Source organism: Phocoena sinus, chromosome 16 (assembly GCF_008692025.1).
Source record: "Phocoena sinus isolate mPhoSin1 chromosome 16, mPhoSin1.pri, whole genome shotgun sequence".
NCBI lineage: Eukaryota > Metazoa > Chordata > Mammalia > Artiodactyla > Phocoenidae > Phocoena > Phocoena sinus.
The window spans coordinates 47,673,957-47,701,259 of NC_045778.1; the positions used below are offsets into that span (position 1 = coordinate 47,673,957).

General features: G+C 36.8%; 1 protein-coding gene and 1 long non-coding RNA gene across 10 annotated transcripts in view; one reads left to right on the forward strand and one right to left on the reverse strand.

Moving 5' to 3' along the window:
* LOC116741941 overlaps positions 1-27,303 on the forward strand; it is a 453,695-nt gene that overhangs the window by 424,630 nt on the left and 1,762 nt on the right. For 3 of the 6 annotated variants that reach the window (XR_004346310.1, XR_004346309.1, XR_004346313.1), the window contains one exon: positions 1,499-4,947. The exons of 1 other annotated variant lie outside the window; for it this stretch is intronic. This is a non-coding gene — a long non-coding RNA (uncharacterized LOC116741941). Of the gene's footprint in view, positions 1-1,472; positions 4,948-27,303 lie in introns of those variants that run through there. 2 more of the 6 variants (XR_004346311.1, XR_004346312.1) reach the window with 1 other exon arrangement.
* RNLS (renalase, FAD dependent amine oxidase) overlaps positions 1-27,303 on the reverse strand; it is a 272,676-nt gene that overhangs the window by 243,160 nt on the left and 2,213 nt on the right. For all 4 annotated transcript variants that reach the window (XM_032609123.1, XM_032609122.1, XM_032609121.1 and 1 more), the window contains exon 4: positions 19,352-19,510. In XM_032609123.1, coding sequence (XP_032465014.1) covers positions 19,352-19,510 — 159 coding nt within the window. The remainder of the gene's footprint in view (positions 1-19,351; positions 19,511-27,303) is intronic.

Below are 27,303 nucleotides of genomic sequence, written 5' to 3' on the forward strand. Positions count from 1 at the left end.
TATTAGGTGCTTTAATACATTATCTTATTTAATCTCCCCCAGTGCCCTGATGAGGTAGGAATTATCACCTCAATTGTATAGAATAGGAATCAGGGAGTTTAGAGAGGTTAAGTAGTGTTCCCAAGGACACATAGATAAGCAGCAGAGCCCAGACTAGGAAGAAGGGCAGAAGAAATGGTCAGAAGTTGCTCTTAAACCTAATTATATATTAAAAAATACATATTTCAGGAGCAACGAAAAGAGAAATGCAACAAATATTCCCACTATGAGCTCCTTAAGAACCGGGGCTAGGGCTCATTAACCTAGGTGAACTCAGAAACTGGGACAATGGGACAATTCCTGGAATACAGTGAGTGCTCATTAGATGTATGTGTATGATAGTTAATTGGAAAGCAATTGGCAATTGGGGCAATAAGATATCACAGTGTCTCAAAGCAAAGTCTTTGGGATGACAGTAAATATAAAAGGTAGAGTAATGAGAACATTCATGCATAAGGACAATAGTCACAAACTAAAAATATCTTTATACATCTACTGTTTGATAATGACTACTGTCTATCCATAGAGCTTTTCCCCCATTATACTATTATATAAAGATTTCAATCACTACGAGTAGTATTATCTTAAAGTGTGTAGGGCAATGAGGAGGATATACACACACACACACACACACACACACACACAAACACACATCTGTATTTTGGGGGTAGCCTAAAATTCACTCCATTGTATATGGGGAAAAAAGTCTAAATGAAAGAAAACTCTCTGTAAAAATTTTAAAAATGGGGCTTCCCTGGTGGCGCAGTGGTTGAGAGTCCGCCTGCCGATGCAGGGGACACGGGTTCATGCCCTGGTCCAGAAGGATCCCACATGCCGCGGAGCGGCTGGGCCCGTGAGCCATGGCCACTGAGCCTGCACGTCCGGAGCCTGTGCTCCGCAACGGGAGAGGCCACAACAGTGAGAGGCCCGCGTACCACAAAAAAAAAAAAAATTAAAAAAATGAATCAAGAGCTTAATTCTCTTTTATTCAAATAATATCTATAATTTTAAGTCATGACAAGATAAATTCATGATTATGTTAGATTTGGGCAACTACATTTATACAAGTGTAACCTCAGTAATTGGATAGCTTGCTCTTTTGGTGGGTGGGGTGGAATGGGAGTATTATGAAAACAAAGAGAACCTCAGTCTATCAAAATTTTCAAAGAAAATAACACTTTGGCCAAACCAAAATTCCCCACAGCAACAACCTACATACAGCCACATCCAGTGACTAAATTATGTTTATGCTTTTCTTAAGCAACAGAGTTCATTCTGACAATTTATCTACTAAGACTTGCGCCAGAAAACTGCCTATTCATTTTCTATATTCTGTTTGGCAAACAAAGCATGACACATAGCAATATAAAAGAAAAATATAATCGCAATATGCATGTGCAATCACTGTAGAGAAGTGTTCTAAGTTGTCTTAGGCCTGTGGCATTGGCTTTCTGAACAGCATTTAAACACTGCCGCATGCTGTTCATCTGTGTATCCTGCAGCCTGTGGGCACCAGCCTGGCCCCAACAGAAGAATGAATCATACGCCAAATCTATGAAGCTGTTAACTCTTCAAAAGCACCAACTGATCTTGAAAAAGGAAAGTATAACAATCTTGAGAATTAGTAATTCTTTAAGAATTAGTCATTTCTAATTAAGATTCTATGAAGCATGCAATTGTAGTCATGACATAGCACTCTCTGTGAGCACCCTGTTTTCTGTTAAACAGATTTTATAGATAATATATTGAATTTACTAATGTGCTTGAATTTTTTATTTTACAAATTTCATTACATTCTTTATCAGTTCTAATTGCATGTGGTACTACATAGGAACCATGTTCACTAAATATATTAGTTTGAGTATATCTTTTGTAGTCTAAAGTCAATTATATACACCTCTTCTAAAAGTAGTGTAATATCCAAATGCCTGTAATGTACTTCAAGGTAGAAATCATGTTATATTCAGTTTTGTTCTTCTTGTGGCTGATGAAAGAAGAGACTCTGAGAAAATGCTTGTTAAATTAATAAATGGATGAATGAATAAGCATAGTTCAGAATTTCAGAAATTTCTAGCAAATGACTACCACATCCTCAAAGAAACTACCGTTGACTTCTTGTTTCCTTTTTATAAAAATAATATATTTAGAAAGAGATTCAAACAAGTTGTCATTTTTACATCCTCTTCCATATTCAGCAACAGCATCAGCTGAAACAAAGGCACTAAATACCCTTGCTGATCTTAGCTACTTCGATCAGAAAACTTGAACCAGGGTGTGTTATACTATGTTCTTGTCTAAAGACCTTAATTTTAACAAAATCAAGTATAAAACATTCCAATTAAAAACATGTCAGTTTAGTAAATTGAAAAAATCTTAGGTAGCAACATCATAAGCTCAGTATTCACTCACTTTAGTCATTTATTCATTAATTCAAATACTTAAAATATCTAATGTGCTTAGAGGAGATCAAGTGCTAGAGGGAAAAAATATTCACTGGTCTTATTTTAAAGTCATAATCACTAACTTCAAGTGGATCTTAATGCTGCCAGGCTACCCTCCTTCATTCTGCTCAGTTCACTCCCCTAGATGACTATGTCACACCTCTCCTCTCCCTTTAAACCTTCAAAACCTCCTGCCCCTCCCCAATCTCAGCTGATGATCTTGCTTCTTTTTTCACTGAGAAAACAAATCGTTCAGAAAAGGACATCCACAGGCTCTCATCTCCAAATATATCATCCCGTCCCCACCTGTGCTCATGTGCTCTGCCTTCCCTCCTGTTATAGTGGGAGAACTGTCTGGCTCCCATCTAAGCCCCCATCCTCTATCTCCTCCTCAAGACCATGACTCCTGTAACTGTCAAATCGTGGTCTACAACATCAATTTCCCCCTTTCTATTATATTCTTTCCAACAGCACACAAACATGTTATAATGTATCCCATCTTAAAAATATAAAACAATAAAAACATGATCCAACCTCCTTCTCTAGCTACCAGCCCAATTCTTTGTCCCCCTTCACAGAAAAACTCCTCTAAAGGATTGTCTAAACCATGACATTCTCAGTAGGAGTAATATCACCCTCAAAGGGCAAAAATTGACTCTTGAAGGACAAACAATTCTTACTCTTTTTATATATAAAGCATATATATATATATATATTATGTAGCAAATATAAAGTATATCTATGATATTATAATTCCATTGGGGTGGGTGGAGGACAATTAGGAAAAAGTGTCTAAAAAACTCTTTAGGGAGATGATAATGAAAAAACCGATTGAGAAACACTGGTCTCACCCACTATCTCAATGTCCTCTCTTCCTGTTTCTTCTTGAGGCTTCTCCAATCTGTTTTTCATTCCTAATACCCCATAGAAACTACTACTGTCAATGTCACCTATGCTTTCCATATTGCTAAATCCAATGGCCAACTCTTACAGGAAACTATAGGCAGCATTTGTATAGCTTATCACTTCTTCTTCCTTCAAACATTTTCTTGGCACCGCTGATACTTAGTTTTCTCCCTAACTATCTGAACACTTGAGATCCTATATGAGGAAGAGGACTGATGCAAAAACTATTGATTATTGTACATCTGGCTTGCAACCATTTTTCAACACACCACCTGCTACAACCCAAGCTACCCTCATTTCTGCCCTGTATTTTTATAGTATCAGTCCATCTGGTCAACTCAACTCTCTTACAGTCTATATTCCACACAACAGCAGGAAAACACCTCCTCAAATCTAAGTTAGATCACGTCATTCCTTCAATGGCTTTCTATCTCATGTGGAGTAAAATCCAATGTCTTTATCGCAGTCCACAAAGCCCTATATAATTGGGCCTCCTGCTTCCTCTCTGCTCTAACCTCCTACCACTGCCCCTCCTTATGCACTGTAAACCAGCAACAATGGTCCCCTTGTGAAACTCCTCATTCCTTGGGGCTTTTCTACTTGCAGCTACTTCTGCTAGGATATCCCTCCAGATAATCTCATGGCTCATATTTTCACTACCTTGAAGTCTCTGCTGCTCAAAAATCACTTTGTCACAGGTCTGCTCATACTATACACAAAAGTACTCCTGGTCACTTTTTATTTCCATATAGCAGCTTCATTTTCTTTCCCAGTACTTACTATTATCTCACATAGATATTTTACTTATTTTTCCTCCTCCCAGTGGAATAGAATATTATAGAATATTATGCCTCCTACCACTGGAACAGAAGTTCCTTAGAACTTTTATTGTTTGGCTCACTGCTGTATTCAGGGTGTCTAGAACAGTTTCTAGCACACAGTAGATGTTCGATAAATATTTATATAATGAAAAAATAAATTCAACATCTGAATAAAATATTACAATTGCCATTTTAAAAAAATAAAACTGGAATTTTAATTTCTCTCCTTGGAATAAAATTTTATAATCTCATATGCCTGTGGCAAGTAAAATTATAAGAGCTCACAGAAATGGAAAGCAAACTCTGCCTTGGATATAGTAATTTTCTTTGTCTATTTCATGGAAGAAATTTTGGGAGAGACTGATATTTAAATAGCTTCTTCAAACCAACAGAGAATTCTACACTGGTAAACATAAAATGTTCTGTGCTAGCTACTCAAGTATTTTTTTAGATTCTCCCTCTCATTCTTTTCTAGAAGCAAACATTGAGGTCAGAATGAAAAATGTCAGACTCTGGAAACTAGATTTCAGAAGAGTGATAGAAGAGCAGAATGTCTGGTCAGCAGATAGCCATATCTCATAGATCTGATGCAACAGAATAAGAAACTTCTTAAATTAGATACATTGGTGGAAAAGAAAAACAAATTTGAGAAAAACCTTATCCAATGTAGAATGTTGATATTCTTCTATTACTCTCTTGCTCTCTTTTAATCTTAAATGTTTAAAATTCCCTGTTCTGGGCTTCCCTGGTGGCGCAGTGGTTGAGAGTCCGCCTGCCGATGCAGGGGACATGGGTTCGTGCCCCGGTCCGGGAAGATCCCACATACCGCGGAGCGGCTGGGCCCGTGAGCCATGGCCGCTGAGCCTGTGCATCTGGAGCCTGTGCTCCACAACGGGAGAGGCCACAACAGTGAGAGGCCCATGTACCACAAAAAAAAAAAAAAAAATTCCCTGTTTTAAAATTAGTAGTTGATGGTGGTAATACGTTCTTATTTGTGTTTAGCACATTTTATTTGAATCTTCAGATTTTTCTACCAGAAAGCTAAGAATCTTAGTTCTCAAATTTCTTCTCTCTTTAAAATGTCTCTGTCAGCCAGAAAGCTAAGAATCTTAGTTCTCAAATTTATTCTCTCTTTAAAATGTCTTTGCCAGCTCAGATGGGGAAAAGTTTAATTCAATTCAGTTGGTGACTCAGTTGGTGATAATGACGCAATTCAATGAATTATAGCTCTCTGCTCTTTCATCTCACCCCATCTCTAGTTTTGACATTTCTTTTTAAAGCCTTTCTGTTATCGAAGAACTCTGAATGAAAAATAGAGTTCTAAGTTTGGAAGGAAGTACACAGCAGTAAGACAGCATTAAGAAGGAATCTTTTCTTCCTTTAGAGAAGCAACCTTCTGGCCTAGTTTCAAACATCATACATCTATTGACAGCATGTGTACAAGAACAAAAAAGTCCAAATATTTACATCATAGATTCATTTATATCAAGCATGGGGAGATCATACACATTAGTGCCAGATAAAGAGGCCAAAAGGTACCTTGCCCCAATTACTAGAGCCTAGAGAAAATCTGGATTCCAGATCTGCCACCCAAAAGCTATGTGACATCAGACAAGTTATCTTAATTTGCCTGAGTCTCACTTTCCCCTTGTATAAAATGGGATAAAATAATGCTCATAAGGTGACTGTAAAGAGTAAAAGATATACTGTAGGTAAAACGCTTAATGATAGAAATTCACAAAAACTCTGTTTGATGGTGGTTATCATCATCATCACGAAGTTAATTCTCTTGCTCTTTTTTTTTTCCCAACACAAGTAACTCGTTCCTCAGAAGGACATTTAAGTAGGAAAACTCCCTCTGTCCTGTCAGGACCTGGAGTGTGTAATAAGCACAAGTATTGATAATATCAGTGCCAGATCACTCTAAGCTCCAAGGTGAATGAAAGTCTCTGCCATTTCTGCTGACTCTCAAGTTTTGGGAGGGTGGAAGAGAGGCAAAGATTAGCTTGGGTTCCCTCTCAGGCACTTAGAGAGAGAATATAAGATTAAGTGGAACCAACTCTCCGTGTCTAATATTTTTTAAATAATAATAAGGACAAGTAGATGAGGCAGATATGAAAGGTGAAGATCAAGATATAATAAATAAAAGGAATTTAATAGTAATAATTATTTTTTTGGTCTAAAATTGAGATCTCAGTTCATAAGCTTGCAGGAAGCCCAACAGAACAGCTAATATCTAAAGAAGTTTAGAAATTGAATTATTTCCCCTCCTATGGAGATGGTCTGCTGGAAAAAGCAATTAAGCATATTATTTGATGAATAAAGGACTTTTGTTTCCTGTGCTTGTAATCAAAATCTTTTCATCAAAATCTCAAGGAAGAATGAAGAATTTAAACTTCTTTTAATAAAAAGAATTGGTTCTCATTATTCCATCAAGGATGAAGGGAGATTCTAGAAGTTCTAGGAAGAAGGTTGAAGGCATTCATTATGAGTAATATTTTATCATTATATTCTATGGTACATAATAAGTTCTGAGATTATGCATTTTTGTCATATAGATTACCAAAGCTCTAAGTTAAGTGTCTGTTTAAGGAGAGTATATGTGTTAAGATTAGAAGCCTTTTGAACAGTGTTCCCCAAGTCCTCAAATGTTTTTTTCCTCCCAATCCAATTAGGTAAAGTCGTTTCCCATCTCAATGTATCTAGTCAGGTTTTAAAAGGTAGATGCCATATTTTTTGATGAACTAGGACCTCTGTTGTTTGTTCAACAGATGTTCACTGCATTCTGCCCCAAATCCACATTTCCAGCTTTATCTCCCCCAAATTCCCCACTGCAAAGCCTTTACTCCCACTAAGCCAATCTATTTTCAGGCTCCAATATATAAAACAAGTGTTTCTACTTCCAACTTTTTGCTAAGACCTGTTTTCTCTCCAAAGCCTCCTCTTCCTCTCCCTCTGCCTGTCCTTCATGATGTATTTCAGACTGGTCAGTATCCACTGAGTAAATAGAGACTGGAGGTGTACATGTGTGAGGCGCTCACAAGCAGTAGGTAAGTCAGAACCAGCTCCTGTCTTCTTATGCTTTATATTCTTAAATTCTACCAGGAAAGACACACATTGCACAATGGATTAAGCCATTAGTTAATTACAATTGTGATAGTGTTAAAACATGAGGCACAGGAAACTAGGCTAACATGTAATGGGAGAAATAGCCTGGTCTTGGTGGTTGGGAAGATATTATTGTGGAAGCAGTTTTAAATTGAATTTGAAGGCTGGGCAGAGGGCTAAAGTGGGGCAGAGGGAGGTCAACAAGCAAACTTTTTTGATGGGGGCATGGTTATTATTAAATTGGGATATATTAATAAAAGCATAGTAAGGAAATGCTTGCTTTCCAGACATTAAAACTGTAACAGTATTTTTGCTCCTTTATCCTGGCTCTCTGTAAAGTTAGGGATAAAAAGTAATAAAGAAGCCACTGGAGAAGGACCTGGCCATCTGCTCTCAGAGTTCTGAGAAATTACCAGTAAGAACTGGCCTTACTGCTCTGAGCCCCACTACCCAGTCAATATAGGAAGAAGACTCAAGGGGATATGAAAGCTCTCTCAGGAATGTCATACTCCTGGAGATAAGTTTTTTCCCCAAATCCTGTGAGCTGGGAGGAGGTGATTCCCCTTCCTAGGAGGTCCCCAGAGGATAATTCAGAAACAAACCCTGGGGAGGGAGCTCCAGGAAGGTGTGACAAGGACCATGTTTTCTGACTACGTACTTGCCGAACTGCAGAACCTGCAGGGGCTGGGGCAAAGCTCTGCTGGTGTGCTGACTTCACTGCCTCTAGGCTATAGGAGGGGTTTGTTAACAGCCCCAGAAAGGTTCAGTGTGAAGCTGAAATCTGCCCACTGGGCCAAGAAAACACACCACACACTGTCTACATGGAACCAACACTAAGCATCAGACAACAGGAATGAAGCGCAGGGAAGCCAAGGCTACCTTCTTACCACCAACAAGCTGCCAGTCATAGGAGCAATCAATGTCTCCTGGAGAATATAGTCTGAAGGTGGGGGTAGGTAGATATTCAAAGAGAGACTAAAGGGGTGTGTGTATAAAACAGACCCCACAATTCACTCTGCCACAAGCCCCTAGTACCACATACAGGTCTACCTGGCACTGAAGTTCAGAAATAAACACAGCTGTGTCTTAAAAACCAAAATGAGACTATTCCAACAGCCAAAAGTGACTAGAAAGTTGGAGCAAATGATCAAGATGTCATTAAGGCACTCACTCTCTAGAAAGACAGGGAGTTCAAATAGGGAAGTGTGAGGGCAGTTCCAGGAAAAAATAAAACTTCCTCATGTTTACACACATATAGTTCAGACTCCTCAAAAATGAGTTACAACCACAAAGTGATTATAAAGAAAATAGTGATAGTTTGGCAAAGGAGTAAATAAATGGAACAGAATAGATATCCAGAAACAGATGCAAGTATGTAAGGAACTTATCATATAGCAAATGTGGAATTTCAATTTAGTGGGAAAAAGAAACTTATTAAATAAATGGTGCTGGTAAAATTGGTACCACTATGGGGGAAAATGCCCACAAAGCTAGATCCATATCTCATACCTTATAAAACACATATTATGTCAATAGATAAAGATTTAAATGTAAAGCATAAGAATTAAAATTATTAAAATATAATTTATAATATTTATATGACTTTAGAGTGAGAGAAACAGTTCTTAGCAAGTCAGGAAATCCAGGAAATCTATAAAAGAAAAGATAGACTTGACTAAATAAAAATCTTAACAAATTATTATGGCAAATGACATAAACAAGAGCAAAATACAAATAAATGGTAGTCTGGTAGATATCTGTAATACCATATGAAAAACTTTAATATCTCATATATAAAATGCTCCTAAAAGACAAATAGCCCACTAGCAAAGAAAGTGTAGGAGATGACCAGGACATTTACAAAAGAGGAAATCTAAATGTCCAATAAACTTATGGAATGAGGCTCAATCTCACTTTCAGTCAAGGTAAATGCAAATTAAAGCAAGAATGATGTACCTGTTTTCATTTATCAATTTGGCAGAAATCTTAAAAAGATTAATAAAACATTAAAAATGTCCAGTGCAAATGAGTATATAGAAAAACAGGCATTCTCAAACATTAAGAATGAGAATCATCACAAAATTTTTGGAAAGTAATACGGCAGTATGTATTAAAACATACAGAGCTTTTGACCCCCAAATTCCAATGTTGGTATTTTATCACCCAATTTAGCAATAAACAGGAATAAATAGGAAAAAAAGAGAAACCACATGAATGCTATCAATAAACAATGAGATGAAAAACTAAATTCTGGTACTCCCAAACTAGAGAAAATCATGCAGCTGTTAAACAGAAATAAATTAGAAGTACTTATCCAAAGGAATTAATTTAAAATGCCAATTTCAAAACAATACATTTAGAAGGTGCCCATATGCCTGAAGCAAGGTGGAAGGGCACTCACTAAACTGTTAACATCAGTTACCTCCAGGGAATGGGAAAGGAAGACAGCACAGGGAATGAATTACTAATTCAACTTTGGATTCCTTCATTTTTTATAAGATTACTAATCAGCTTTGTCATTTAAAGTAATAAAAAAAATATACTTGGGGAGAGGAAAAAATAGGACTACTTAATTTTTTTAACTTGCCCAACAAAATGTAATACAGTAGACTTTAAAAAAATATTTGTGGAATGAGGTAGAGAGAAATAGGAGGGAGATGGGATATGTTTAAATTTAAGTGTGTTTGTAAGGGATAAGAAGATGACCATTAATGGAATGACAAAGCACTGTAGATCCTATAAATAATGTGAGGAAAGGAATAAGAAATACTTGATAAAGCTGGCAAGTAAGAAAGTGGAAAAAAGTGAAAAAAAAAAGTAAAATAAGTAAGTAGACATAGATGTAAAGGATAAATACAATATAGTTATTATTCCAATAAATGTAAAAGTGTTGAATTCTCCTATCAAAAGAAACAGACTTTTCATGTTAGATTTAAAAATTCAGCTAGGTGGTGTTCTCTGTAAATACCTAAATAAACATAAAACAACAAAAGTGATATTACTCACAATCTCTACAAATATAAAAGATTCCCCAATACGCCTAATAAGAAATGTGTAAGTTCTTAAGATAAAAGCTACAAAATTTTTCTGAAGGACGTAAAAATACCTAAATAGAGAACTTTGATTTTCTTGGATGAGAAGATGCAGTACTGTAAAGACATAAATTCTTCCTAAATTAACACTCAAAGTCAATGCAATTCAAATCAGTAGTCCAACAGGATTTTTTAATGAAACCTTATTCTAAGGCACACAGAGAGAAATAAAACATCAGATTAACAAAGAAAACTTAGAACAAAAGTCATCAAGAGGACCTTATTCTACTCTATATGAAAATAACTGTTTGCATCCAGTATGGAGTTTAGTGCAGAAAATTTTTGTTTCAGATTTGCACTATCAAAGCTACACTTTGCAAACTTGGAAACCTCCTAAATGTTCATCCAACTGGTTTAATACATAAAGGTAAATACAAAGAATAGAACACTATATAGTAAAAATTATGACAAATGTGAACATTCACTGGCATTGAAAAAATTTTCCTAAGATATTATAAAGTAAAAAAAACATGTTATTTCTACCTTAAAAATACCTAGAAATATGTATTAACTGGGTTAAGATCCATGGGGCTGGAATTATGAATGCATTTTATTTTCTTTTTACTTTCAAGTTTTTCATCAATAAAGTGTATTAATTATAAAATAAAATTCAAATTCAAAAATCACATAACATTAAAAGAAGAAAGATACTGAACAATTTTGTGTATGTCAAGTACAGCATTAAGGTGCAAATTGGTGGTAGAATATCTGAAACCAGAGTATGTAGCCAGAGGTTAGAAAGGAAAACAGAGTGAGGTGACAGCCTGAGGAGCTCTGTTTTGCTTGCTAGAGCACCGATGTGAGAAAAGAGGGGGAGAGTACATAGGTGACTACTGAGAAAGTGGTTATTTCCTAGGACATCTTTAGAAAGTTAAAAATGTACCCCTAAGATTTTTAATAGTTCATTAAAAACCTACCATCTGTGAATTTACTAAAACTTTTAAATGACTACACTTCAGGCGAACAAGTGTTTCAATTTTTAAAATGTAAGCCAAGTAAGCATTTTTTAGATGCAGTCAAATAAATAATATTTTATTGGATTGAAAACTTCTGTACTTTGAAGTAAAGTGGCATTTCCTTAGTCTAAAACTGTGTACCTTAAGCCTTGAAGGTTTCTGTTCTTCTTTTGGTGGTTGTATTCTAGAATTTTAATAACAATTTCAGATTCTCCTAATTTATAATTAAATATATATGTATACATATATCTCTATTGCCATTGTAAATCTCCATTGTACAGCTGTGGAGTTTTATATTTCTAGATAAAGGATTTTTCATTTCTTTTAGACTATATTCATGTATGCATCCTTTAGTTATTATAGTTTGCATTCTTGAGACCTATAGGTTTATTACATCTTTGCTATAATATAGCAACCAGAAATTAAAGAACTCACCAAAATAAGTCATTTAGGGAAAATCAACTCTCCTTTCTCCACCCTCCAATCTATGAAAGAGATGCTCACTGTTGTGTTTCTAAAGGTTGGGATGCCTCCCGCCTCACATACAGACACGCGAAAGTGAAGTGTCTTTCTTTTTCAGAGTCTTAAGTTGGATTCAGCTAGTGGATTCCTGAAAGTGGGAGTGGGTAGGGAGTGGAGATGAAATGTTTAAGGGACAGGGGTTTGGGGGAGAGAGAGAGAGACCTGGCTCTCACTTGTATACCCAGCCCAGCTGGGATCTTGCTGCAGAATGCCTTTGAAGCATGTCTCTCACCCTGGAGAGCAGTGGAAAGATCTCAGTGTCAGTACAGTGTTATCCCTAGAAAGGCATCCCTGAGTCCACACAAGGCAATGTGTCTAACCCATGTCAGAGGACCAGGGCTGGCCCAGCCCCACACAGCAGAGGAGGAGCAATAATGATGGCAACCTTATGGACTTACGCCCCACACCTCCCCTGTTTTCTGGCACTACAAAAGCCTGGGGCTCCTGTGTGATCCCAAAGGGAAGGGAGGCAGCTCTAATGATGACTGAGGGTGGGTTTCCTGTCAGGTGGATAAAAAGATGCTCTAAGCAGATAATTTGTATATTTAGAGAAATGAACGAACAGACGATCCTTTGCACCCTAGTGTTGTAAATTTTAACTCAAGATGACCATACGATATTCTGGATACAAATACACCATTGTCTTGCACAAGGGCAAAGTAATGTTTCTCACTGTGTTTCCAATATCCTTATTACTGATATCCAAAATCCTTACTAGGATTTTTCTGGCTGCCTTTCTGTGGGCACACATTTGACTGATAATAATGAATCATCCACAGAGACATCTCCCCCACTACCATTTGCTTATTCATAACCAAGAGCTCAGACCACATCATCTTATAAAAATGCTTTCACATCAGTTTCCCCTAACACAGAACTTTTACACTGGTCAGACGTGAAGCTCATCTGTTATTTTTGTGCCCACACACAGCTTCATGAGAACACCTGGCCAATGGGCATGGCATCTTCTAAATTACTTGAGTTAGCATTTAGAAAAATGGCAGGAACATGGGGACACTTAAGAAATATTCCCATAATGATGCTTCCTCAGAGGTATGGGTGATCCTATGAACAGTGTGCATGGAAGTCACGCAGGTGGGGGTAGATCTTATGACAAGGTGTCTATTCTCTAACTCTGGTACAGGTTTGGGGGTGTGGGGTGAAGAGGTGAAGGAGGGAGTGAGGTTGTACCTCCCTCTAAAAGAGGTGGCTTTCATAAAAATGTCGCTGTTGACTTGTGAAAAAGCTCCAATAATGACTTACTCCTCTTAAAAAAGTGATCAGTTCGTTAATTAAAAGTTAATTAATGTAGAGTTTTCAAGGCAGTTGTCATGTTCTTTCACAACAAGGAATATGTCTTTAATGTATCCTACTTGTAAAACCCTGAAAATAAAATAGCCACCTTTGTTTAATCCCCAAAACCAAGCATACAACCCTTTAAATAGACATCTCAGACCTTTTCCTTAATGGTAATAAGTCACAAACACTAAAAAGTTACTGGGAACATTAACTTTAATACTTCTAAATCCTCTACTCAGATTACCTCATGTAATCTTCACTGTAATCCTATGTGGTTAGATAATGTTATTTACCCTCATTTTAGTAACATGGAAATCGAAGCTCAGAGAGGTTAAGCAACTTGCCCCAAATCACCCAGACAGTAAGTGGCAGAGCTGGGTTACGAATCCTGGCTTTGTCAGTCTACGTTCTTCACTCCCTCCACAGAGTAGCCAATGCTAAATAAGTAGTATAAAACCCAAGTGCTAGAGAAGGTTCTGAACGCTTTCCCTGAAGCACAGAGCCCCCAGGAAGCTCTGAAGAACTCAGAGGCCCAGAGCTAGGTCCTGAAGGACAGAGAACACAAAGGATGTGTCAAATTGTTCCAGGCAACGGGAGCTTTGTGAGTAAACACACAGATGAAGAATGTGTGGTTCATTCAAGGAACCCAGAGGAGACCAGGATTCCTCTAGAAAGGAGGCCAGCTAGATGACTCTCCTTGCCTCTCTCAACTCTCCTTCTGGCAGCTCTCCTGATCTGTGGCCACATGCTCAGCATGGACCACACTTTTGTCTGCTTTCTGAAGTAATGTTAGGGGGCTTGAGGGCTTTGGTCCAAAATTAGCAGTGTTTTACAGGGTAAGGGTAGGGCAGGACTAGCACATTTTCTCCCCGGAGGGTTACTGACATGTTTCTGCTCAGATGAATATGGTTCTCACCTCTATGGATTCATCTGGTCAGAGCAGGAATGCACGTGAGCCTACACGGGGATAGGAGGAGTGGCTCTCACACGGAGAGTCCAGCTCCAGACCCAGTCTGTCTCCTTCTCTCTCTGTGTCTCTCTGCCTCTGTCTCTGTCTCTTTCTTTCTTTTTGCCTTCCTTCCTTTCCCCTGCCTTTCCTTCATTCCTTCCTTCTTTCCTTTCGTTTTATAAGAAAAAAAAATTAGCATTATGGTTTTAAGGATGTGAGATAGCATACCAAACTATAAAGGAAGATTATTCATTAGGAGACCTTTAAAAATATGCATTCCTGGGCTTCCCTGGTGGTGCAGTGGTTGAGAGTCCACCTGCCGCTGCAGGGGACACGGGTTCGTGCCCCTGTCCGAGAAGATACCACATGCCGCGGAGCGGCTGGGCCCATGAGCCCAGCGTCCGGAGCCTGTGCTCCTCAACGGGAGAGGCCACAACAGTGAGAGGCCCGCGTACCGCAAAAAAAAAAGCATTCCTTTAATATGAACATGTGGAAGAAACCCTGAGGAGCCCCATGTCAGAAGCGGTCTGATGTAGAGAAAAGAAATTTTCCATGCTCCTCATTCCTCATAATCACTTACCACATCCCACCTGTTTTATTTTACATTGTTTATTCCACATCCTTTCCACTGCCTCCGCCACTTTCCTAGCAGGAGTATGAAAGAACTATGGCAGGAAAGTCAGGTTTGTGGATTTCAGGCCCAGATGTTCCATTACAGTTGATGAAGAGCTCTATTTAAGTGTGTAGGAAACATGAAATCAAGACAATAATGATATTTGAAAGGCGCCTGCTTTTTTCTTGACCATACTTTCTCCTGTCCAGCCCCTAATAAATTGTATGAACTTGTACAGGGCAGATGATGTCTTAAATTCCTCATCGGAGTGGAAGAAGCAATGAGCCTCAAGCTTCCTCCTAGTCCTAAAATTCTATGATCCATCCAAGGTTCACGCTTTCATCCTAGTACCGTGACTCAGGGACCAAGCCAAGACCAGTAGACTCTAAGATTAGCTGAATTCTAGGAGCTTATAATCAAGTTGGGAAACAAGACAGATGCTCAGTCATTTGGCAGATATTGACTGAACAAAAATAGTGGTGTGTGGGTCTGCATGCACCTTGGTACTTGATGCTGGGTGGGGATGCGGTGGTCTATAGGAGCTCTTTCCTCCTGGATTTTATGGTTTAGTGGGAAAGAAACTTACTGGAATATAAGAATCATAATAAAATCTGATGAGTATAATGATAAGGCAGAATGTCCCAAATAGGCCTAACTGGGAGGAAAAAATTCCCATAAGGTGCTTGTTAAAGGTATGGATTCCTGGGCCTGACCCAAACCCTAGCAATCAAAACCTTCTCAAAGGTGCCCCTTAAGTGTTTTCAACTCTCAATCTTCATTAGGCAAGTTTGGAAAACATGGTGATCAAAAATGAGCGGGACACGGTGGGAACTCACAAATACATGAAACAATCAGTAATAGGGTAGTCTGACACCATGTATAACGGTGGTTACATGTGTGGGCTCTGGAGTCACACTACTAAGGCTCACATCTCAGCATCACCACCAAGAATGGAAATAATAGTAATTAGGATTGTTGTGAGGATTAAGTGAGCTAGTTTTTATAATATTCATATATAGAGAGTAGCACTGTTATAGAACCAGATGGCAAATCATGAATCATAAGAGGTTCACTATATAGTTCATAAAGCTTCCCTGTTCTCCTAACTGGGAGAACGTAGTAAGTGTAATAAGTAATTGCCAAAACAACCCTAGCTCTGTTTCTTTCGTAAAAAGGAAAATAGGGAAAGGGAGGATGGATAAGGGAAAATCCAGACCACACTGTAATCAAAAGGGACGTCTTTCATGTAAGAGATGGTACTATATTGATTCTAGGGGGTAGACATGATTTAAAAAGAGAGACAGAGAGAATGAAAAGACAAGCACAAAGAAAGCCAAAGACACAGGGCTGCTTATAGTTTGTATGAATGTGAGACCTGTAGCACAGCCCTAGTTCTGTCACTAATTAGCTATGAACTTTTGGGTAAGTTAATTATCATGGACCTAAATTTATTTCTTTGTGTGAATGGAGTTTTTTGAATTATATTATAGTTTTATAGCCTATATTTCGGTCATCTTCATAGTTCTCTAGTTAAAAAAATTTGGAGGGAATGGCAATATATACTGCGTCCACTAGATGGCAATAGATAGCTTTGTAAATGGAGGTCTTTCACAGAAACTGAAGATGTCTAATAAACAAGCAAGAGTGTATTTAAGGTTCTCGAGAAACAGAGAGGTGACACTAATTCCTCATACTGAGGTCCTTATTGAGATTTATAAGATAAATAGAAATCATATGTTTTTAATCCCTTTGTTTTAGACCCACAGGTATTCAAGGGTCATGTTAGGACATTCTGTTTTAAACCTTTACTGCTAAAATGGGTTATTTCATAACAACGAAGCAAACAAAGAATTGCTTGCATGAGGTCCAATTCTGAACTGAGCCAGTAAAACCCCCCAAAGATCCTTACGCTTAATCAAAAGTACTAAGTCAATCATTCTTAAACTTTTTCATCATAAAGAGCCTACATATCCCACCACTAAAAAAGAAAAGGAAAAAAGATCTATTTCCTCTTCAGCATGATACACTTTTTAAAATTGTGTCACCATTATCATTTTTTATAATAAGAGTAAACTATCCTTATTTTTAAAGTTACGACAGTTCAAAAAATTGTATCAAAGAAGATGAAAATCATCTTCAAGCAATAACAATGTTATTAAACTATTTTGGATAGATAGAAAAGAAATAGCAATACATCCTTTTATCTTTTTTAAATTAAAAATATTTTTAAATCTTCCCATGTTAATAAATATATTAATGATCACTAGCATTTAATAGTTCACAGCTAAATATTTACAAATTTTATTCAATATACTTTAACTAAAATGTCTGGCCTTCTGTGACAACACTTTCCTTCACAAATTGACAGAAATGGCCCCATTTAAAGATGAGTAATGATTAGACAGGGACCTATGCAGAGAAAATGAGGAAGACAACAGAACGTACAGAACCTAACAAATGAGCTGATGAAAAATACATATCAGAAAAATTTTTCCAGGAAGCAGACTAGTTCAACAAACACTTAGGCAATGACCTGAAAACAGTGAAGGAATATATGACCTCTTTGAAACAATATCTCAAGGAAGGGAGCAAAAGGAACACATTTGAAAACTACATGAGTGACATAGAGGAAGGCTAGAAATAGAAAATAAAGATATTTTTCATAAAGATATATCATTATGAAATGACTCAACTCAAAGATAACCAAATACAAAAGAGGTACTTCTAAAATAAAATATCTCTGAAAGGCTAAAAGTAAAAAGGATGCACCAGACAAATGAAAATAAAACAATGAGCATCTCATTTATCAGTCAAGAATGATACGAAAGCAAAACAGAATGAAAATGACACTAAAGAAAGAACTTAAGTTAAAGGGTAAATTTTAATGAAGAAATACTATGAATCAAATAATGTGGTATCAAAAAAATCATAAAGCAAAGAAATTTGTTTCCCAAAACCCCAGGAAAGACAGAAATACAATAATAGTAAAAGAATTTAAGTTATCTCTCTCAGACCAACACAGTTCAGCTACTCAAAAAATAAGGATAAAGATGATCTAAATAAAATTATTAATTAGCAGGCCCTTAAACATCTTAGGACTCAGTCTATGCCATGGTATTATATTTTATATGTCATTTAATACAAATATTGAGAAATAAATGCAACATTGAAGAGTCTCCACATACAAAACTATGTAGCTTTAAAAAATTGGAATATGTAATTTACAGTACCACTAAATATACTAACCAATAACTGTGTTTTAGTTAAGTTACAGTATGTTATTTAACACTCTCAAAATCAATCCAATTATTACAGAATCCGAGGCAATAAATTATCCTACTTTAAAGTGACTTTGGCAACACACTAGAGGTAGACTCATGAAAGACATCTTTGAAATTCGTTTTTTACTTTGCCTATAGCTATCTAATAAACATTCCAATCCTTTCTATATGTCTCAGACTGTACAACAAAAGAAGCTATATATTGCTACTGCATGGTAGAACTGATAGTCAAACTGCTTTCAAGATGTAATATGCAGCTACATTCTTCCTCAGAGAACAATCTCTATTACAGTTCTAAATCTAGGATCTATAAATGATATTCATTACCAGTTTTCTTTCTAACAGTGGCATAAAAGGCTATTTCTCAATCAAATCCAATATCACCTTCAGTCATGCCACCAAGTCAAAAGCTACAGGCATGGCACATCCCCAAAGCCTTGCCACCATCACCAGACTCTGTTTTGTTATAACTCATGGACTTCAAAGCAAGATGAGGTATCCTCCAGAAATCAATGACTTTGATGTGTCAGGGTCAGTCAGACATTATGAAAGGGAGGAGAATAATCAGTTAAACCTGGCATAGGTAGATACAAAACAGAGCTATAGAAAAGCTTTTCTTAAGAATCCAGGTAACAGGGAAATCTATAGAGACAAAATAGATTACTGTTTGCTTAGAGTTGGAGGCAGAGATGGGGGATGGAGGGACAGAGGTGAGAGCTTTAGGATATGGGGTGTCTTTCTGAGGTGATGAAAATATTCCAAAATTGAGTGTGGGAATGGTTGCAGTATGTCGTTGGATATACTAAATACCATTGAAATATACACTTCAAATGGATGAGTTGTATGGTATGTGAATTAGTCTCAAAGCTGTTTTTTTAAAAAGGAGGTGGGAGAAGCCAGGTGAAAGGTGAGTCAACAAATCACAGTCAGGGAAGAACATGAGACTCACACTCAAGAACGATCCAAGGTAAGGTTTACCAGGCTTGTCACATAATCAATGCTTATATCATAAAAACCTTTATTCCAGAATGGCCACAAAGAGACTGTTCTTCTTTTGGGCCAAACTACTACATCTCCATCAAAAATACTTACTTCTTAAAGGCAAGGAAAAAAAGAGAAATATTCCATTTTTAACTGGGTTTTTAAAAATCTGGATTTCAATTTGACCTAGACTAATATAATGAACCAGACCATAGTGTCAGTTTTTAAAACATGCAAATCAGTAGAATCCCTAATATACCCTTTGCTAAGTCAGTTAAACTGAATTCACGCTCTCTCAAAGGGAGCCCATTCCCTAAGGTAAACAGTGCAGGCTGAGACTCACAGTTGACGATGTCACCTTGAAGCTGCAGAATCTGGGGAGCTGGCATCGTGAGGACAGCAATATCAAACTGCTCAGGGGAGCCTGTTTCCCTGAGGACTTCCCACTTGTCATTTCTCAGGTTGATCTGGGTCACACATTGTCTGAAGTAGACATCAGCACCTGTTCCAAAAGCAAAATCATATTCACATAATCAGGATTTTCCATACAAATGAGAGGGAAGAGAAGAGTCACAAACTGGATCCACTCAGATGAATAAAATGGAAAAGTTCTTCTTGTACAGCCCCTGGGCTTCACTTTCTTTACTTTCTATCTCATTTAATGGGAATCCCTCCCTTCTGGCACCCTTGGACCTCCCTAACAATGCCTGCTCTGGGGAAAAAATAATAATACTACTACAATTAATAATAATAGAAACCATAGATATCTTTCATTAATCATCTACTGTATGTCAAGACTATGCCAAACACTTGATATACATTATACCAATTCATTTCCCAGATAAGGAAACAGATTTAGAAATGTCACGCCATGATTTAAATCCACATCCACCTGACTCTAAAGTTCATTATCTTTGTAGAGCAAGTATACATCTTAGTAAAGCTGTAAAGAATTCTCTCTAGTAATACCAAGAAAGAGCAATATTCCCTATTAAAAGTATCAATATTCCCTATTAAAAGTATCAATATTCCCTATTAAACCTGAAAAAAAAACTCTGAAGAGAAATCCAAGTCTCATCAATGGATCAACTACCTTTATGACAAAGAATCAAAATGAAGAGAAATACAATCTGGAATATCCTCTCATAGCATTTCCCTTATTTGCATTTATCACAAAGATATTTTAATAATTATTTGAGTAGTTATATGATTAATATTTTCTTCCCTTTTAATTTGTAAGCTCCATAAGCCACAAATTATGCCTGCTTTTTCTATATATAGCATATAAAGTATTATACTTGGCATGTACTAGGTATTTAATCAATATTTGTTTAAGAGAATGAATTATGAACCATAAACTGAAAGATAGGAAAATATAATTGGATCATTAAGTCTCCTTGGTAATACTAGTACTTACCTCACATTCCAGTTGTGAGAAAAATTTGATGTTAAAGCAAATTTACTTTTATTTGGCCTCGTGAATAGAAAAGAAGTAAATAAAAATGGAATAAGGGGGGAAAAGCACAATGAAAGATCCTGTCCATCACTGCATGGGACACCTCATGCTCCTAGCCACTAAACATCCAGCTTAAATCCAAACTTTGCCATGTCCGCGGCTACTCCAGCTCAATATGATCCTTCTCATCTCGACAATCACTGCCTTTACCACTCCTTCTGACATTGATCCAAAGTATCTCTGTGCTTTAGATGTGTCTTATCTATCCCAACATACTCTCTCTGGCTCGTCCATGTCAGGTCTCCAGATCTCATATACCTTTACATCTTTCACATTCCCCTGAATAACTCTACAACATAGTAATTACAAATTTTTTTAATCAAATGCAAATATAGTAGATGTAAGGAGGCCCAGGGGTCAATCTCTTTGAGGCAATTAGCATCATTCTGCTCAAAGATTAGAGCAAGGGCTTCTAAATAGTGCTTCAACTTGCCTGAGGGTTTCTCTAAGGCCCCTCCCCTGGGAAGGCACAAATAACTGGAGCTTTCAACTCACACCCACCATCTCCTTTACTCCAACCAGAATGGCTCCACTTCCCTCTGTTCTATTGATTAGGAGGTCTCACCCCTCACTTGCCTCACTCTAGTCCTGGCCCTGACTGGGACCTCAACTAAGTCAACTGACTTTATATGTTTCATTCAGTTGTGTTTTCACATAATATTCCCTTTGAAAACAGCATTACATTGGTTTCGGTTTTGGTGGTGAGTAGGTGTGTGTGTTTAACAGAATTGAAGTCCACTAACTAGAAATTCTCCATATCCAGTCAAACGTCTTGGACATATATCCCAGGGGTCCCAAAGTGTTCTGCAAGATGTATATCCGTCAGCACCAGCAGCACCTTGGAACTTGTTAGAAATGCAAATTCTCAGGTCCCAACCCAGACCTACCAAATCAGAATCTGGGGGTCAGGCCCAGTAGCCTGCATTTAACAAGCCCCCAGGTTTGTTACCATGTACTTTAAAGTGTGAGACCACTGGGGTAGACAGATAGACCCAAATCTAACACCACCACTGGCAAAGTCTCTCAAAAAATAGCATTTTCCAAGAGTTAGGGACAATGGTATAGCTGCTCTTTCTAACCAGGAAGTTTTCCTGTCCAATTGCTAGGAGTCAGTTTCAGGGAAAGTGGCATTTCCTTGTGAAAGTAACTAATAACTTTTGAAAGGACCACATGACCAAATCTATAGGTTCTGGAAAATCATTTTTAAACACTTAAAGAACTAGATAATAGCTCTCAATCTGAGCTTAGTAAATTTGACCATGTCCCTCTCTTGCATAAAATCCTTCAGTGGTTTCCCACTGCATTTAGGATAAAGTATAAAATCTTAACGTTGCTTACAAAGCCCCTTATGATCTGGCTCCTGCTTTACTCTTAAACTTCACCTCTTACTGTTTTCTCCCTCATTCACTACACTCCAGTCATGATGACCTTTTCGTTCCATAAATGCATCATCTTCCTCCTACTTTAGAACAGTTGCAACTTGATATGCCCACTGCATGCAATTCTCACCACTCAGCTGTTGGCGTAGTTCACTCTTGCTCACCTTTCAGGTACCCATGGAAACATTAGCTCCTCAGAGATGCTTTCCCTGACACATTTCCCATACCTCACTCCTCTCAAACTCACGTTAGTTTAGGTCCTATTATTATAGCTCTCTCATAAGGCTCTCACTCTTTCTCCTTAGCATTTATTATGTACCCTTTTTATGTGTGTGAAATTAGTTTTTGTCTTTTTCCCCCACTACACTCTATATTAACAAAGGCAAGGTCCATGTGTTTTATTTACCACTATTTCCCCAGCACATATTTCATAAAAATAAAAAAGTCTGCAGATAACTACAAAGATATCAGAACACAAAGAAGTTTTAGCCATTTTACAAAGGCAAATATGTTTCTGTTATTTATTTATTCAATGTGTATCCCCTGCCTTCTTCCATTTTAGAGAGAGAATCTAAATTCATTTTCCTCCAATAATTTCCTACAAAAGATTTCAGTTCAGAACTGCTGAGATGGACCTGAAGAGATGTAAGCAATGTCTAACTAAATGCACTGCTTAAACTGCGGAATGCTTATCCAAGGCTCCTGGGCTATCTTCTACCTTCTCTCTGACAGACACTGTTATGGATGAGTGCCACGATCACCCGCCTAGGAGAAATTTTGAGACAGAACTGCCCAGCCTTAATTGTCTTACATCAATTTTAGAAAGAAAGTAAACACAAAAGTAAAAGGGGAGAAAATGATAAAAATTATATATTACTAGAAAGAAATCACACTAGCTGATAGTATCTGCAAATTAAACCATCTTTTCTAATAAATCGATCCTGTCAACTTTGACAAGTTACATTGCCCATGTTGACTTTTGATTGTTAGTCAATGTCCCTTTTGAAGTAGACGGTAAAATAAAAACAAATAAATGCAGCAACAGTTCTTCCTATGGGAGGCCAAACTAAATAAAAGATGCTCACCCTGTCCTGGAAACTAAATTCATCCTCCTATGAATGATTTAACAACATGGGCCTTATTCAAAAGCAAAAGGACTTGGTTCATCATTGTCTAAAGGTCATAGGCAGGAACCAGCAGGTGACTGATCTTCCTGTTTGCATAAAGAAGTAAAATGGCATTACTGCTTAGTAGCCCCTTCCCCCTGGGGCAGGGACTAACCAATGAAAGAGGGGGACTAGGGGAAGGACACTATGAGTTTGTTCTCTTGAGCCAGGTGTCCATTGACATGTAGAACCAGGATAGGATGGGAGCAGTCTCTCATACTGTAGGGAAAACCTGGAAAGGAAAATATGTTAAATCATAGGTATGAGACCCTTTCATTGTCCTCCATGAGATCATTAAAAGGAAATGACAACAGGGTCAGCTTAAAGAGAGTGCTGGTCTCTCACTTACTAGTTAAGCCACCATAAGCAAAGTACTTAACCTCCTGGAGTCTCATTTTTCTCATTAGCACATGGGGAGAATGATAACCACCTTGAATGGCTATATGAGAATTAGAAATGATGTATGTTAAGAGCCTAACATAGTATCAGATAAATAGCACTTAACAAATGATAGAGTAGCTTTTGTTCTTTTGAATTTCTCCCACCCCCAACAATGACAACCAAAAAAGTAAAACAACAGAAAAAGCACATTTTACTTACTCAAGAAGATTGTATTAATTGGGAAGACAGGCAGTAGGTAAAACTGATGTCAATAAACGCAGTTTTCTCTGTAATAAGCTTAATGTGAACACATGAGACAATAAATGAGAACAGACCATAAGGTGAAGAGGCATGTGCCTATTTCCTCCTGCCCTTTACTACTTATTCTGGGAAACTGGTCTACTTAAATATTGGCTTTAGAGAGTTGAACCTATTCTAAAGCATACCTGATTAGACATACCCAATACAGATAATTTCCCTGGAAGTCTAGTCCCAAACTAAATAAAACTGGTTGGACCATCAGACTGTGGGGTTGTGAACTCAACTGATCCCAAAATGTAGAGTATTTTTTGGAATGACTTGGCAATTTGGGTTCTTATGCGCTGAGCACATGCAAAGGTCAGCTTCATTCAAGTAGACTTTTTTAAACTAACATTTATCAAGAGATTTCTATGTACATGGCCTATTATTTGCTTAAATTGACAATGAGTGCATTATATCCTTTATTCCTCACAAAACTTAGTACTAGGTACTGTTATTGCTCTCATTTTTCCAATGAAAGTACCAAGGTATAGATTTTAAAACTTTCCTAATATTGCATAGCTAGGAAATGGTGGTAGAATGTGAATTTGAATCCAGGTCATTCTGATTACAGGGACTCTCTCGACTTATATTGTGGAAACAACTAAAATAAGATAGAAACCATTTATAGCACAGAAAGCTTTAAAGAAGTTTAAAGAATGCTTAAATGGATATAATTATAAAATTTTAAATGGTATAGATAGGGTCTACAAAGCCTCTAATAATGGATCTGGGTAGAGGGTGGAAAGACCTCTTGAAGCAGTACAAAGATAATATTTAAATAAACTAAGAAAAAGTTTATATACACTCAAAATATGTAGACCTTGAACTCAATTATATAAAAACTCATTTTAATAAAAAGCAGAAAGTATGTCACAAAATGGACTTATTGTTGATTTATATATCATAGTGACACTTTCCCCTGCTATTTTTCTGTATTTTCCAAATTTTCTACCAGTAGTATGTAATTCTTTTTTAAAAGTTACTTTTGAAATAAATATTTTACATAGTAATAAGAAAATCTAAAGTACTCACACTCTGAACAAACTGTACAAATTGAAAGAATAAATAGGTTTTTACTAAGAATTGGCTAAATTAGAATGAATATATGTATATTTATATATCTTAGAAATCTAAATCTATATCACTATACTTACCTACTATGTACAAGGTACCATTAGATTCTGTTTGAGCTACAAATAATTAAATATGACCTCTTCTGCCAAGAGTTTCCAAAGCAAAATTGGAAAATAAAGCATATATTCCCCCAAACACGTAACACAAAAGGGTGTAGGTACAATGTATTCAAGGAGTGTCCCTCAGCTATATGAGGCAGGGACTTTGGTTCATGTATCATTAGTGCCTAAAACAGTATATAGTAAGCACTCAGTAAATGTTTATTGAATGAATGGATGTATGCATGCATGCATGGTTAGATATATAATACAATTAGTAAGTACTTGGAAATTTTAGTAAGTATGCACATCTAATTTGGGTTAAGTAAAAATCATGATGGAAATGAGATTTTTTTTTTAAAGTTGTATGGTGGCAATATATGAAGCTGACGGTGACATTCTACAAAATGTCCAAATGGTGTCACCATCTGTGATGTTTAATTTTATGTGTCAACTTGACTGAGTCATGGGGGTTCCCATATATTTGGCAAACATTATTCTGGGTATGTCTGTGAGGGTGTTTTTAGAAGAGATTAATATTTAAATTGGTAGACTGAATAAATCAAGTTGCCCTCCCTAACATAGGTGGGTATCATCCAATCAATCAAAGGCCTGAATAAAACAGAAAGGCTGACCCCTCCCAGGAGTAAGACAGGCAGTAGGTAAAACTGATGTCAATAAACGCAGTTTTCTCTGTAATAAGCTTAATGTGAATACATGAGACAATAAATGAGAACAGACCTATGTTCTGTTCTGTTCAGTTCGAAGACGATAGCCTTCGAACTGGGACATTGTTTTATTCTCCTGCCTTCAGACTTGAACTGAAACATCAGCTCTTCCTGGGTCTCAGGCTCACCAGCCTTTGGACTGGAATGGTACCTTTAGCTCTCTGGGGTCTCAGGCTTTTGGACTGAAACTAAACCATCAACTCTCCTGGGTCTAGCAGATCTTCAGACTTGCCAGCCTCCAAAATCACATAAGCTAATTCTATACGATAAATCTTTATCATATATATATCGTATATATATATATCCTCTTGATTCTGTTTTTCTGGAAAATCCTGATGAATACACCATCATAGACTAAATCCTAGATGGAGAAATGGCTTCACCCAGAATGGTATTTACTATGTCCTCATGTTGTATATTCAATCTCACTGGCCCCTCCCATGCCCAGTATCAAGGATTCTCAGGGTTCCCAATTAGTAATATTTGATGAAGGAGACCAAAAAAAACAGTAATTATTCTAGAAATAGCTTATGAAACAAAACAAATACTCAGCCTTATACCTTTCCTCAGTGCTCTTCAGTTGGGCAATTATTTATGATTCATCAAGAAGCCTATTTCTGTTTTAAAAAATAAATCATTTATCATCCAAGATTATTTATCATCTTTTTCAAAAAAGTCCATTTTAAAACACTTATAATAAACATAAAGAACAAATGAAAATCCTCATAGAAAATGGGCAAAGGTTATGAATAAGACATTCACAAGAAAAAAAAAGCACAGATGTGGTTAGCAAAACAAAGATGCATAAACTCACTAATAATTAAGTAAATGCAAATCAAAACACAAGGAGATACCATTTTAACCCATCACATGGGCAAAATTTTTAAATTTCCATAATATCAGAATGTGTGGAAAGAGACGTTCTCCTTCACTATTGATGAGATATTCTTTAAGAGGAAGAGATGGCACAACCTAGTTAAATAAAAAATGCACATACCATTGACACACCTACTGTACTGCTAGGAACTGATCCTACAGATATGCTTTCAAAAGTATGTCAGGGTTAAACATTGCAGTAATATCTGTATTAGCATAAACCAAAACAACCCCTCATCCCCCCCAAACAACCTACATGCTTAGCAGAAAGTTAACAGTTAACTAAATAACAATACACACATACCATGTAATACTGAACAGGCATTGAAAAGAATGAAGCACACTGAATTTGCTGATATGAAAATAGACCCAAGATATGATTCACTCTATGATTATGCATCAGTCAGGAATCTCTAGAGAAATAGAACCAATAGGATATATATAGACTTAGATAGAGATAGAGATTGATTTATTATAAACATAGATGAGAATAGAATGGCTTATGTAAAATAATCTTGTTTCTGTTTTAAAAAAGAATATATACAAATATATGAATAGGTAAATAGAGACAGCCACGTAGAACAATAGATAGATGCATAAACATTTTTCTGGAAGCATATATTGGAAACAATGATTACTTTAGGCGAAGACAACTAGCTATTGAGTGGTGAATAGGAGAACATTTACTTTATTTTATAACTTTCTTTATAGCATTAATATTTACTTATGTGTATAACTTTTATTTTAAAATGCTAACTTCAAAAGAAGGCAGAA